Here is a 13,676-nt window from a genome sequence, read left to right as displayed (position 1 = left end):
ATTTCTTCATTTGCTTCTGAATTTTGGGTACATTTTCTTATACTACCTCTCATTCTTTTTGATATTACATACATATATACACTCCGATGTTCGCGGTCGCACCTCTGTTGGTAATAGTAACCTCCGAGCGTATTTTGTCATGGAAACAGCTTCTCATAAAGATACAATTGGCGTTCGGAGTCGGCGTAAAACTGTCATTTACTTTGTGTGACAAAATCACGCACGCCACATATGGGAGGAGAAGCTAGGACAAACACTAACCTAACATATTGTGTAAGCGCCAATATGTATATCGTCGTTTAAAGTACAAAAGCGCGTATCGTGGTTCTGCAAAACCTCGAAACTGAAATTTGTGCCAAACAAGATATTTGGTCGCCGGAAGCTGCCGGCATCAAGCCCTTAGCCATTTATAATAAAATATCGATACTTAGACATAAGGAGAAGAGATAATTAAGTTTAAAAGAGAGAACCGTATTTAATTAGGACAAGTTTTACTCTCTACTATAAAATTTAGGCAACCTCACATACGAGGTTTTGCAATTTCTGGATGCGCGGTTTTGTACTTTAAACGACGATATGTAGAAGTATTGCATACATATTTTGGTGCCTTTTCAAGTATAAAATCCATTGAGAAACGGAAGAAAACGGCATCCCTATAATTTCAACTTATGCCAAACGTTTCGTAAACAAGCAATTCTGAATAAAAAATTGTTTTTCCACAAAGATGTTTAAATGGAAGCATTACAAATATGCAAAAATAGCAATCCACCAGGCTTTATTGGCAGTAGGTCCTTTTTAAAGCACATTTAACAAAAAAATAAGCTTCTAGTTTCGAAGCGAGCACAAAATACAATTTTTTTATTTGTTGTTTACAAAAAATACTTGCCAAGTATATAAGTCAAAATTGTTAAATATATATCGCTTTCATTAATTTTTTCATAGAGTTGGTGCTTCTTTTATAGGAAAATTCATACGGCTTATGAACAGATTCATACCATGTAAATGCACCATTAGTTTTCGAAATTAATAAAGGTACAAAAATACTTTAAACTTCCATATTATTGTAAAAATAGTACGAGAAACGGAGTAAAACGGGCCAAAATTTTTCCCCATTTTTTACTACCTTAAAATGCGTTGCCGGAATATGCGTACCGAAAAAGTGAGATTAATGGCTGTATTCGGTAACTCAGTCTCATCTCAAGTCACTAAATTTGAGACTATCAATTTGTGATTTTTTTTGCGACTTGAGACAATTTTGGTATTCAGTAAGAGAGAGTCACAAAAATTTCACCAAAAATGTGTGGTGAATACAAACAGAGACAATCAGCTGATAGCATGTTCCAATTGGGATGATAAAATAGTTCAACAAATATTCATTTATCGATTACATAAAAAAATAGGTTTTTAAACGCATTTTTAAAGCAAAATCGTACATTAGAAATATAAAGAATATGATAACTACAAAGAATTTATAAGAAAATGTTTAGACATTTGGTTTTATAGGCAATTTATCTGAATCGATTTTCTGGGAGAATATATAAAGGCCAGAAAAGTGAGCAATCGATTAATGCCGTATTCATCACTATGTGCATTCAACTAAAATGGCCGATGAAGGTAAGTAATTGTACATAAATTTAGTTTTTCTTATTTTGTTCAATTTCTTTGAAAATAAGGTATTTTTATTTTACAGATACAGAAAAGACAACGCGCACAAGCAAGGAGCAAATAGAGTGCTACCTGGCGTTTATGCGGAGCAACCCTGAGTTGCAGCTCAACAAAAATGACCCGACGCGGCCAAAAAGGATACAGGAGCTGTGGATAGAGCTAGCAGAGCAACTTAACGCTCTTAAAGGGCCGATACGCACTCCGAATAAATGGAAAGAGGTAAATCTTATATCATATTACCAAATTGTTGTTATAAGAGTTGGAACATTATTTGTATTTCAGTCTCTAGCCCATTGGAAAAATCAAGTAAGATCCAGGGCTAGGAAGGCAAAGGCCGATCGATTGGTGACGGGCGGAGGTCCCTGCTTGGAAGAGGCAGTTACGGAGAGGGACCAGCGGGCATTGGACACTCTTGGCTCAGTCGTTGTTGATGGGATGGCTGATATTCCAAATGTTGGTGCCGAGGTAATTGACACATACTGTTTTAGTTAATGATAACCTCACCTAATTTTTCTGCTATAACTTGTGACCTAGTAACGTAAATGTAGTGAAGTGGCATAGGCCGTCAATGTCATCAGGATTAAACTTCTTTACACTTTATCCGGTAACTTTGATAACACTGATGACTTTAGCCACCGTTGGCATGTCAAGCACATCCTTGTCCATGGTTTTAAGTGAAAAGCTTTTTTATCATAAAATAATACAGTGTAACTTAAATATGCATGTGCAAGGATTGCTCCTAGCAAATATTGTAACTTTCAGCAAGGATTGCATGTTGTCTCAGAAAATTTAGGTGATATAATTTTTAACGCACTGTACATATGTATGTATGTATACGCAAAAATAACACTTTCTTGATTTTTTAGACCGAAATACTAATTTCTTACGATCCCGGTAGTCCTTCTGTTGAATCAACGGACCCACTTAATGAGACTCCGGCAACTTCACTTCACCGAAAAACAACCTCGGATAAGATGTTCGGAGAAATGATGACATCTATCAAGGAAAGGAATGAGGAAGAGAGAAAATTCAGAGAACAATCTCTGAAATGCATGGAACACTTTTCCAATTCTATGAACAATATGGCCAGTGCAATATTGTCCTTTTCACAAGCCATGGCCAATAAAAACTCATAAAGTTGTCTACATACTTATGTGCATACGGTGAGTGACTAAAGTGTACACAAAACTAAGGGACCTATAAAACTGCATACCCAAACATTTTCTAAGCATTCTGATTAAAAAGTTCAAAAGTATGATGAAAATTTGCTGTCTTGTTTAATTTTGCATAAAGTTCTAAGCTTTGATTGGTTTTTGTTTACTATAAAATATGTTTTTATAAATTGTTATCACAAAATATTTAAGATGAAAAAACATTGTGAGTATTGCGAATAATTAGTTTTGAAAACACTTTTGTACTTCACCGTATGTTTTTATTAAATTAAAAACTTAAAGTTACCTGCTCACATACATTGAATTGAAGTCTGAAAAAATACCTCTTAACATACATACATATATCTGTATGTTTTTATTGAATTAAATAGCTGTAAGCTATGGATATACAGTATTGGACATATCTATAGAACAAAAATTCCTAAAAATAATTAAATAAAGATAAGTGGCAAATCATATAACTTAGCAAAGGGGGGGAGGGGGGGGGGGGGGTTTCTATAGATATGTCCAATACTGTACATATTTTTCATTAATTAACAGTGTACATACATATGTATGCTTTTATTGAAGTACACTCTACATACATATGTGTGCATCTTTTTGTTGAACTTAAGGCTGAAAGCTGTTTTTTTACGTAGATATGTAAGTTTTTTTATTAATTAAATTTCTGAAAGCTATGGATAATAAAGCTGTTTTAAAACGCATTTGATTTCAAAATGTATTCGATTTTATTCCAAAATGTTTACATATTACTTATCACTAATTATATGTAGGCATATTTTGATATAGATACATATTTATATAGATATATACTAGTGGTCAACTAATTAAGTTAACGAAATTTTGACCAGTTTTGCCTATTTTTCTTTTGTTTATTCTTTAAAAAATTCAAATAGTTGAAGTTTTATAGTTTTGTACAAAGTTAGAACTGCGGATTTGTGTGGTGCGCTTTATAATGAGCTACATTTTTAAATAAACAAAAGAACAATAGCCAAAACTGGTCAAAATTTCGTTAACTTAATTAGTTGACCACAGTGTATATGTATGTACATACATACATATGTACACTATACAGCGTGGCGACGAATAACTGTTACCCAGATTTTTTGAGAAATAAAAGGGTCCTTTATAGATTTTGCGAAAAAAGCATTTTATTGTTAATTTTCCACAGATTTTACTTTAGCTGTATTAATCAGAAATTTTAATCTTTATTTACATTTGCCAGCAGTGTAAATTTTCCAGGTGCATTTTTTCTTCGGCTTTGTATAAAAAAGACAAAAAAAAGAAAAACTGTATAGGGTTGGTCGAATGAATGGCCGTCCTAGTCACCAGTTCAGAGTCTATTCGATTCTTGGGTATGAGGCCTTATGTTGGACAGAAGGGGGAGTACAAGGGACTCAAAATGGAGAAAATTAGCCTATGGTTACAGAAGATATGGAATAAACTAACCGACGAAGACCTGCGCGCCAAATGAACTTTTCGCTCAAAGTTTACACTGGTGGCAAATGTAAATAAGGATTAAAATTTAAAAAGTAATTAACACAACTTAAATAAAATCTGTGGAAAATTAACAATAAAATCAGACAGGTTCTGCAATTCTCTTCCGAGTGAATGTCAACCCCTACCAATTTGAATTCAAAGCTAACTTGACTGAAATTCACTCGGAAGTGCATTGCAGAACCTGCCGGGATACTTTTTTCGCAAAATCTATAAAGGACCCTTTTATTTCTAAAAAAAACCTGGGTAACAATTATTCGTCGCCACGTTGTACATCATAAATGAGCACAATTTGTACAACTTCAGACACATGCAAATTCAAAATTTATGTTATTAATGCGTTTAGGCAACTTTGACGTGCCCTTCTGCCTTCAGAGTAATGCTCCGTTGATTGTATTGGCGTGTTCATGCCCACACCATCGGGAGGGGAGTCTTCTGGCAGCATGGTTTCTTCTGATAAAAAAATTCGTCGTTTTTGCAGTATGTTGTGAAATATTGCGCATGTGTAAATAATAAATGCGGCATTTGTGTGGGTATATTTGAGCACACGCTCTTTGGATAAACACCTAAAGCGAGACTTTAGGACTCCAAATGCGCGCTCTATCGTATTTCTTGCCTTAATATGTACCGTATTGAAAAGTTCTTCATTAGCAGATGAAGGGCTTGGTATTGGCGTAAGAAGCCATGGCTCTAAAGGGTAGCCCGAGTCGCCCAAAAGCCATTTAAAGGCTCCAGAAACATGCTCTCTGATCAGCTTAATTCTTACAGGCGATGTTGTCCATATACCGGCGTCGTGGCATGAACCAGGAAATCGTGCATTTACGTTCCGAAAAATTAGCTCTTCGTCACAAATCTACGAATAGGGTGATTTTTATTAAATATTGCAATGTGTTGCTAGCTCAACCATGCGTTTTTTACACTTACAGCTTCAACGTTAATGCTGCAATATCCCTTCCTGTTCATGTATTCATGAGGCACTACCCCAGCGGTTGAAGATGGCGGAGAAATTATGGCGACATGTGTGCAGTCAATAGCACCTATTACACCTTTAATAGCGAATTTGTTGTGAAAACTGAAAATGTTGTATAAATTAAATGTTAAATGAATGTATATTTCAAAATGTGTACAGAACTTACCCCCTCTTAATGCTGTTGTAGTGGTCAGCCGAATTGGGAAAACTAATTTCAACATGTTTATGTTCAACAACCATCCTGCATATCTGTTTAATGTTTCGCGAGACGCTTGGTGGACTCATTGCGGCAAAGTGGCTATTTCCTATGCAGCTTTGGTAGGAGCCATTCGACAGGAAATATAGTACTGAAATAAACTAGATTGAAGGCAGTAATTAGTGAAGCATATGTATCTTTTTGTATGGGCAGTATCCTTACTCGAAGCTCCAACGGAATTCTAGATTTCCGATTGTAGTTGTCGTGCGGTTTTAATTCTTGGATAAGGTCCCAGCACAACGACTTCGGAAATCTAAGAAATCTGCTGAAAATCTCCTCCTGCAGCAAAAATGGATCCTCCGTATCACGCAAGCTTGCCAGAATTCGCCTGCGGACATTCCTAGATCATAAGCAAATTTCCATTTATATAATTGTATTTACTAAAAATTGTGGGTAATATTTTGTTATTTGCCCACGAGTTTTGGGTAAGTGGGCGGAGTCATACCTGCCCATCGAACTCTTAACCCCTGGGGATCCATTTGCAAATGGAATAAAATTAGCAGTTTGACACGGAAAATGTTAACTAGGGTTACGCCGTCCACAGTATTTTTGTGTAGAACCTCTTTCCGCGCTGGTGGCCTTCGGCTGCGCTAAAAAAATAAGCCTCATCAGTCCAACTCCGGCTACGCGATCCACAGAATTTTGCGCACAATTCACAAAACGTGCATATTTCAAACCGAATTTTTCAATAAATTGCTCGGAAATTTTAGAGCTTCGTTTTAATTTAGACCTTGGACACAATAATCTGATATCGTTGGGTAAATAACTACACAGTACCCAAAATTGGGGCTACACAAATATTACCTCGCTTCATTTTCACGTTTTTTTAGGATAAAATAGAAAGCAATTATCTCTTCCTCCATAATTTTCCTTTGTTTGATTGTATATTTTCGTTTTGTGACCTCTTGAAAACCAGCTGACAAATTAGTGACTTTTTTTTTAGCCTAGAGATGTGAGACAGCTTACTGAATACCAATTAGTCTCAAAATCGATTTTCACCACGAAAAGTCTCTATTAGTGACTAGAGACAGCTTACTGAATTCAGCCATAAGTTACTGACAACACCTTGTATTATTCCACCATGGTGGTGAATTAGGATTTTGAGACTATTTGGTATTCAGTACGCTTTCTCACGTCCCTGGTCTCAAAAATAAGTCACTAATTTATCAGCTGGCTAAAAGCAGGTCACAAAAATAAAAATATGGAGGAAAAGATAATTTATTTCCATTTTATTAAAAAAAAACGCAAAAATGAAGCGAGGAAATTTGTTCAACAGACATTTCATTAGGAAATAAACCAAAATTCTTTAATATCATACAAATCCATTGAAAAAAAATTATATTTTTTCGTTTGTAAAACATTTAAATCTAAAGATTATTCAAAAAAAATTAAACTAATAAAAAAATAAAAAATCCTCTACGCTCGAGGAGGACTCGAACCCGGACACTCTCGACCGGCAGCCTAATGCTTTGACCATTCGTCCATTGCGTCTCTTTGGGTGGCGCGGGCAAAAGGCATATATAAACGCTATCAGTTGACTGTCTGTCTTTGTTTTCACCACACATTTTTGGTGAACTTTTTTTTGACTCTCTCCCACTGAATACCCAAATCATCTCAAGTCACAAAAATAGTCACTCATTGCTAATCTCAAATTTAGTGACTTGATATGAGACTGAATTACTGAATCCCAGGGTAAATGCAGCAAAAACGCTTAGAATTAGCTGCATATTTCGGGATGGCCCCGTGCATGGTAACTTACAAAGGTGTTGTTTGTTTGTTCCAACCACTTTTCGGTAGAAAATTTTCATTCTTGGGACGGCATACCCAATCTAAGGGTCTGATTATGCATACTGCGCATAACTTCGCACAACCATTTGTACCAGTGCACTAAAAGTGTAACTTAAGAAAATGTGAAGCCAAATCTAAACTCAACAGATCGCTAAGTTTTTAAAAGTTCTGCTAATTTCTGGGTAATGGAATACATACAAAAAACATACAAAGTACATACGAAATTACAGTTTGAAGTTTATGCGAAGTTGTGCGAAGTTATGCGAAGTATGCATAATCAGACCATAATAGGGCAACCTAATATTCACGCACGGCGGCAGTTTACTTTAAAAAATTTCTCATGCACATACAACTTGTATGGGACCAACCGAAATTGACCGGCGTGCGTAAAAAGCTAACTCAAATTACAAGATTTGTGTTGCGTGACATTTTGATTTGACGTTTGGGCTCAATTGAAATTGTGGCACGACTATGAATTAAAAATTTGGAAGAAATGCAGAATAGCTCCCATATAATAAAATTGTAAAAGGGCTATGTCTGTACATTATTGATATTAAAGAAAAATTAATGTGGGGGCTCTTTATTAGAGCACCACAAGCCAAATCAACCATTTTTAGAATTTTTGTCTGTCTGTCTGTATGTTTGTTCGCGCATCACCCGAAAACGAATGCATAACTTTGAATGCAGTTTTCACCGATGTATTGCTAGTGGTAACTTAAAATATAGGAAGAAAAAAAAATAGAGAGTTGCCACCTGTTTGAAAATTGGAGTTTAAGTAAATTGATAAGAAAAAATTAATTTTGCAATATGGGCGTCAAAAGAAAGAGGCTGAAGAAGGTTTGCAGCTAAAAATATTTTTTTAGAGTTGCCACCTGTTTGAAAATTTACATTTAATTTAATTTATAAGAAAAATTGAATATTGCAATATGGGTATCAAATTGAAGGGGTTTAAAAAATTTTATTGCCGAAAATATTTTTAGGGAGGGCTGCCACCTGTTTGAAAAGTTTAATTGTATTAAATTGATAAAATAAATGAAATCTATATCTACATCTATATATATAATAAAATTGTAACAGGTCGATGTCTGTACCTTATAGATATTCAAGAAAAATTAATATGATGGGTTTTTATTAAAGCTACAGAAGCCAAATAAACAATTTTTAGAATTTTTGAATCTCTGTCTGTCTGTATATTTGTACGCGCATCAGGTGAAACCATGGAATTGAATGCAGTTTTCACCGATGTATCGCTAGAGATCTAGCTTCCAATATAGAAGAAAAAATTAGAGAGTTACCTTCTGTGTTTAAAATTTCAATTTAGGTCAATTGATACGGTAAAGTGAATACTGCAATACGGCTGTCAAAAGAAAGAAATTTACAAAGGCTTGCAGCTGAAAATATTTTTTTGGAAGGTTGCCACGTATTTGAAAACTTTAATTTAATTTAATTGATAGCATAAATTAAATATTGCAATATTGACATGAAACTAAAGAGGCTAGGAAATTTTAATGCTGAAAATATTTTTAGGGGATTTGCCAACTGATTGAAAAATTGTATTCATTAAAATTTGTAAAATAAATGAAATATTGCAATACGAATATTAAACTAAAGAGGATTAGGAAGCTTACTTTTGAAAATATTCTTGAAGCGGGTTGCCACTTATTTGAAAACTTTAATTCAGTTAATTTATAATATAAATTAAGTGTTGCCATATGGGTATCAAGCGAGAGTATTTGAGAATAATAAAATTGCAACAGGCCGATATCTGTACATAATAGATGTTAAAGAAAAATTAATAGGGGGTTTATTAGATCAACAGAAGCCAAATATAAAATTTTGGTATGTTTGTCTGTATGTTTGTAAGCGTATCACGCGAAAGCTAATGTATGGACAGTGTTGCCAACTTCTGAGTTTCAAAAAGCACCAAAACTTGGGGAAAAAAGCGTTTTACCTTACTAAAAGCACTAATTTTTTTGTACCAAAGGATACTTTTTTTCACAACAGTTTGTATTTAACAAAAGTAAAAAAATAAATAATATTTATTTATAGCGAATTAGGTACTACAGGTTAAAACTGGTACATTTAGAGAAAGAAAAATCTAATCGCAACAAACGAAAAAATGAATGTAGATTCTTTTAAATTCAGTGCTGCTACAGCTTTAAATATTTCAAATTATTTCATGTTTTAATTATCTATGAGAAATTTGAGTTCAGAAGAAGAGCACTAAAAAAAGCACTAGACACTAAACAATTTTTTTTGGCGTTTTAATTTTCAAAAAGCACTAAATCTAGTGCTTAAAGCACCAAGTTGGCAACTATGTGTTTGGAGTTAAATGTAGTTTTCACCGATGTACATATTGCTAGAGCTCTAATAGAAAATATAGAATCCATTTTTTTTGTTTCAGTTTATCGTCGATCATTATTCCTAGGTATTTGAACGTATTAACTTTTTCCAGTGCGTCGTTGTTTATATTTAGAGTTAGCAACGGATCGTTCTCAAAATTTCGTCTTGATATAACCACAAACTTAATTTTTTTTATTTCTGTGTGGAAGGTTTTTCGCTAAAAAAATTAAAACTTTTCGTTGTTGCTGCCAAAAAATTAAGAAATCTGAGACGTCACGTTTTACAATTTCATACAGTTCTCTTTACAATGTATTTCACTAAACTACTAAACGGCTGCATCGACTTGGTTCATATTTGGCAACACCTTGAAAATAAATATTCTGACCAAAAATTTACTCGGTATGTAGCTCGTAAAAAACCAATATATCTCTAAAACTAATTACGCTGGGGAACTGAAACTTAGCACTGATTGCACAGCTACATATGTTATCAATTCCGTAGTTATGGCGAAAAGTGGTAATTATTGGGAAGGCTGGCTCGATATACATTTACGTAAACGCGCAAGTATCATTCGATTGGGAACCATTTTCTCCTAGATTTCTAATTCCCATTGAACTATTGTAACTTTGTCTTTAATTTTCAGTAAGGTAAAATTTATGTGAAAATTTTGAAGAATTTTTTTTTAATTTTTCACAAAGAATGGAGCTTTGCTTTTACGAGTTTCGCTATAAACTGTCCTATCTACATACCTATTTGCATAAAATGATAGCCGTTTTCGTTGTTCGGAATAAACTCAAAAAACACTAAACAGAGTTCCGTCAAATTGTCGGAGGTTATCTTACATACATATGTATATGGCCCAATTACGTGCTACTAGAAAACTCGCTAGGTGGTTCTGGAGTAGAGTTATTTATAAAAATCGTATTTATTAACCGATTTCGTTCAAATTTTAAATGTGAGCTATGTACCTGTATGATGGAAAATTCTTTTGATTAAAATTTACCTGATTAGTGCCGCTGGAGTTCGGGTTGAAATTCATAACACGTATTCATTTTATGGTAAGCAAGGGTTTTGCAGAAAATGAACCCAATGGATGGCGCTGCAGAAGAAATGTATAGAAACCCCGTGTGGTTGGTCTGCTTTGGCACTATGTTTAAGTTATACGAATTTAGTTTTCAGATCTCTTAATGAAGGATGAGGTTAAGTTTTTCTGACGCCCTCATGCACGATCATGCGATCTTGCATCTACCCAGAAATCAGTTCATAAATTTTACCACGAATTGTAAAAGTGGTGAATTAACAAGGAAAGATCACCGTAGGTATATCAATTGCTTCATTTGAAAGGTACTTAAGAGATCACACGACTCATTTAGCAATGTACCGGAAAACTTTTCATCCTGTGGGACAGCGAGGATTCTTGGCCCTCCTATAACAGAAAACGCACTTCTGTGCTCTTGAGTTATAGCTATAAGAACTTTTATTGGCATACGCATCGCACCAATGTTGTAGTTGCAAGATCATACAAAAAGATTACGCATGCCTGGCAGAGATCTCACAGGTGGAAATAAGACCATCGGTAAAGCTCATGACACCGAAAGGGATTGGTATTCCATATGGTATCCCAGCGTTACTATTATTAGCCTATATGTGAGCAGGATACTGCGCCTTAGTGGTTTCAACTTAAATCAAATTTTGACTTTACAGACTAGTTTTGTTTTTAAACGCTCTTTTGCATAGGCCAACGCAAAAGCTCTTATTAGGCGCCGCGAAGTAAGCGGGCATTGGCTAGTTCTCAAATAAAAAAATAAATATTGGGGTCGATAGAGATGATTGAGCTGAACATAACGGTATATTTTTTTGCGGAAACAACAACTACAAAAGTTATTAAGGTCATAGTTCTAATTAAACAATTCTTTAAATCAAAATTTTTTGAAAACGAATGCATGGATTTTAAAAATTTTGATCTCATTTGACAGCAAATTTGATTCCCTTTAATATGATACAAATATAATCCTCCCTAAGTAGAATTCTCCTTTCTGTGTTGTCGCAGAAGATAAGCGGAATTCCTTTCTGCGTACATCAATTCGATTTTTGTGAAAACTAAACAAGGCATATATAAAGTATCCCAACAAGCATTTCAGTAAATGTTTTTAAAAATAACTTAAAGTAAGTTTGCTATAATAAGCGTTAAATAAGCATTTTTAATATTAAGCTTATTAAAAGTTTTTTTTTTTTTTCAAATAAACCTTTAATAAGTTTTGAGAGCGAATGTTTATAAATAACTTAAACTTATAAATGAAATGCAAATGCCAACGACATGAAGTAGTAGTAGTGAAGTGACGTGTTTACGTTTTTTAAAATATATTATTAAAAGAAAAAATGAAATAAAACCGATGCGGTACAAAAAAAATACAATCCAGCACCCGGATTCCAACATTCGCTACCGCTTAAACTCCAACGCCAAAAAGTGCTAAAAGAATTTTAGCAATTTTCAGCGATTTTCGCGATTCTATCATGAAAATGCCACTCTAAAAATCGCCATTTTTGGTTAATTTTTTTTTTTACAGATTTTAGCGATGAACAAAATGAACCCGGATAAAGTGAGTGAACTGTTTTTGATAGCTCATACAGCTAAAATGGCGATTCCAGCGTTTTTTCCATCGCTAAAATTACTTTTTTTTCGCTTAAAAGCCTGCAAATTTGACGACGACAAAAATTCGGTGCTAAAAGAGTAAATCAACAAAAAGTAGGTAATATTTAGATTGTTGTTTGTTTAAAATACTCGATTAAATAACAATTTTTGTAATTCATAGTAAAAATGGAAAACGGCAACAGTAGAAGGGTGACAAAGGAGCAAAAATATATGCTTGTTCAATACTTGGAAGAACACAGGGAATTTGCTCATGACAGGTATGGAAAAGATTTTCTCGTAAATGAAATCGTTTAAGTTCTTTTTTTTAAGATTCGTGAATGACACCGGGTGCAAAAGTTTGCTGGAGCAGTGGAACCATCTTGCCCAGAAACTAAACGCTCGTGGAGGAGCCATTAAAGACGGTGAAGGATGGAAAAGAGCGTGGGGAAATATGAGGTACATTTCTTTGATAATTTACATAAGTAGCATTACGATTCTTAAAATTGTTTCCGGATAACGATAGGAGCAAGGCCAAACAAAAATCGCAAGATTTGAGAAATTCTATTGAGCGAAGCGGAGTAAATTCGTCAATTACTGCGAAGCATCTGAGTACCCTCGATGAGCGCATCATTGGCGTTATGACCACAGTTGCAGTTGTCGGTCAAACGGAAGTTGGCGAGCCACTGGTGTGTTAAAAACATTTGAATTTATAAAATGCTATAAATTCACATGCTATCAAAATGTTTTGTTGTTTGAACATATATGTTACAATTTATGCAATTTATAATTATCAAAGATACTGTTACACATTTCTTTAGTGAGCCTGAAAGGCTCCACAAACCTCTCTTCAGACTTCCGTAGACTCTCTCAAGGCTTTGCGCTTTTGGCGAAGGCTGTTCCTCATTGTTCTTTGCGATTCCATTGCAATAAGACGCGAAAGTCTTTGCAAACCACTCATGATTACGCTAAAGGAAATGAAATATAATAAAAATTTAGTCTGTTATTATTTTCGCTATTACAATTTTATATTTTTACTCAATATTTTTTTACTGAGCGCTTTATTTTGACCGATTATGTTAGCATTACTTTGGAATGTAAAATGTAAAGTAATGTATTGCTTCCATCACATATTTCATTCCATACGTCCTACAAAATTACAAAAGCGGATTTCACTCTTTGTAGCATAGTTCGGTGTGAAGGTGCAATCCTATCGATAAACTTATTTATGCGATTTGTGGTTGGAAAAGCAAACATTGGGTAGGGTTTAGTTATTTGCCCAATGATTTCGTACTATTGTGTCCGAATGGGTGACCCGATAGAAAAATTTTTTAAAAACACTTGTAGTCAAGGGTC

The 13,676-nt window shown here is 34.3% G+C and overlaps 3 protein-coding genes across 4 annotated transcripts; 2 read left to right on the top strand and 1 right to left on the bottom strand.

The window, feature by feature from the left end:
• Positions 1–1,490: 1,490 nt before the first annotated feature.
• Positions 1,491–5,410, top strand: LOC118752637. Of its 2 annotated transcripts, none has more exons than XM_036487524.1 (4): positions 1,491–1,614; positions 1,691–1,884; positions 1,948–2,130; positions 5,261–5,410. In XM_036487524.1, exons 1-4 carry the CDS (start codon positions 1,602–1,604, stop codon positions 5,270–5,272), a joined length of 402 nt encoding a protein of 133 aa, XP_036343417.1. In that variant the 5' UTR covers positions 1,491–1,601; the 3' UTR covers positions 5,273–5,410. The 2 variants fall into 2 exon arrangements, with proteins under 2 accessions (XP_036343417.1, XP_036343416.1); XM_036487523.1 differs by lacking the exon at positions 5,261–5,410 and adding an exon at positions 2,532–2,818 and having other exon boundaries at positions 1,519–1,614.
• Positions 4,531–6,617, bottom strand: LOC118752636 (putative nuclease HARBI1). The gene is made up of 5 exons (XM_036487522.1): positions 6,365–6,617; positions 5,723–5,900; positions 5,471–5,661; positions 5,259–5,406; positions 4,531–5,187 (listed from the first exon to the last, which is right to left on the bottom strand). Exons 1-5 carry the CDS (start codon positions 6,421–6,423, stop codon positions 4,660–4,662), a joined length of 1,104 nt encoding a protein of 367 aa, XP_036343415.1. The 5' UTR covers positions 6,424–6,617; the 3' UTR covers positions 4,531–4,659.
• Positions 6,618–12,408: 5,791 nt separating this feature from the next.
• LOC118752638 lies at positions 12,409–13,009 on the top strand (the record flags this gene model as incomplete). The annotated part of the gene is made up of 4 exons (XM_036487525.1): positions 12,409–12,441; positions 12,505–12,601; positions 12,654–12,779; positions 12,847–13,009. Coding segments are annotated over exons 2-4 (381 nt in total), but the record flags the coding sequence as incomplete, so codon positions are not given.
• Between the last annotated feature and the right edge of the window lie 667 nt (positions 13,010–13,676).

The sequence above is a fragment of the Rhagoletis pomonella genome, unplaced genomic scaffold (assembly GCF_013731165.1).
Source record: "Rhagoletis pomonella isolate Grant_MI unplaced genomic scaffold, Rhpom_1.0 Rhpom_scaffold_01705, whole genome shotgun sequence".
Taxonomy (NCBI): Eukaryota; Metazoa; Arthropoda; class Insecta; order Diptera; family Tephritidae; genus Rhagoletis; species Rhagoletis pomonella.
The sequence above is the reverse complement of the archived record's forward strand: the minus strand, read 5'-3'. Positions and strand labels throughout refer to the sequence as shown.

Coding starts and splice junctions, on each gene's coding strand:
- LOC118752637 (XM_036487523.1), top strand. Junction 1,885..1,947: donor CTCCGAATAAATGGAAAGAG/GTAAATCTTATA, acceptor TTTGTATTTCAG/TCTCTAGCCCATTGGAAAAA. Junction 2,131..2,531: donor TTCCAAATGTTGGTGCCGAG/GTAATTGACACA, acceptor TTGATTTTTTAG/ACCGAAATACTAATTTCTTA.
- LOC118752636 (XM_036487522.1), bottom strand. CDS start 6,423: ATGGAGGAAGAGATAATTGCTTTCTATTTTATCCTAAAAAAACGTGAA. Junction 5,662..5,722: donor GAATTCCGTTGGAGCTTCGA/GTAAGGATACTG, acceptor CCTTCAATCTAG/TTTATTTCAGTACTATATTT. Junction 5,407..5,470: donor TACAACAGCATTAAGAGGGG/GTAAGTTCTGTA, acceptor CAACATTTTCAG/TTTTCACAACAAATTCGCTA.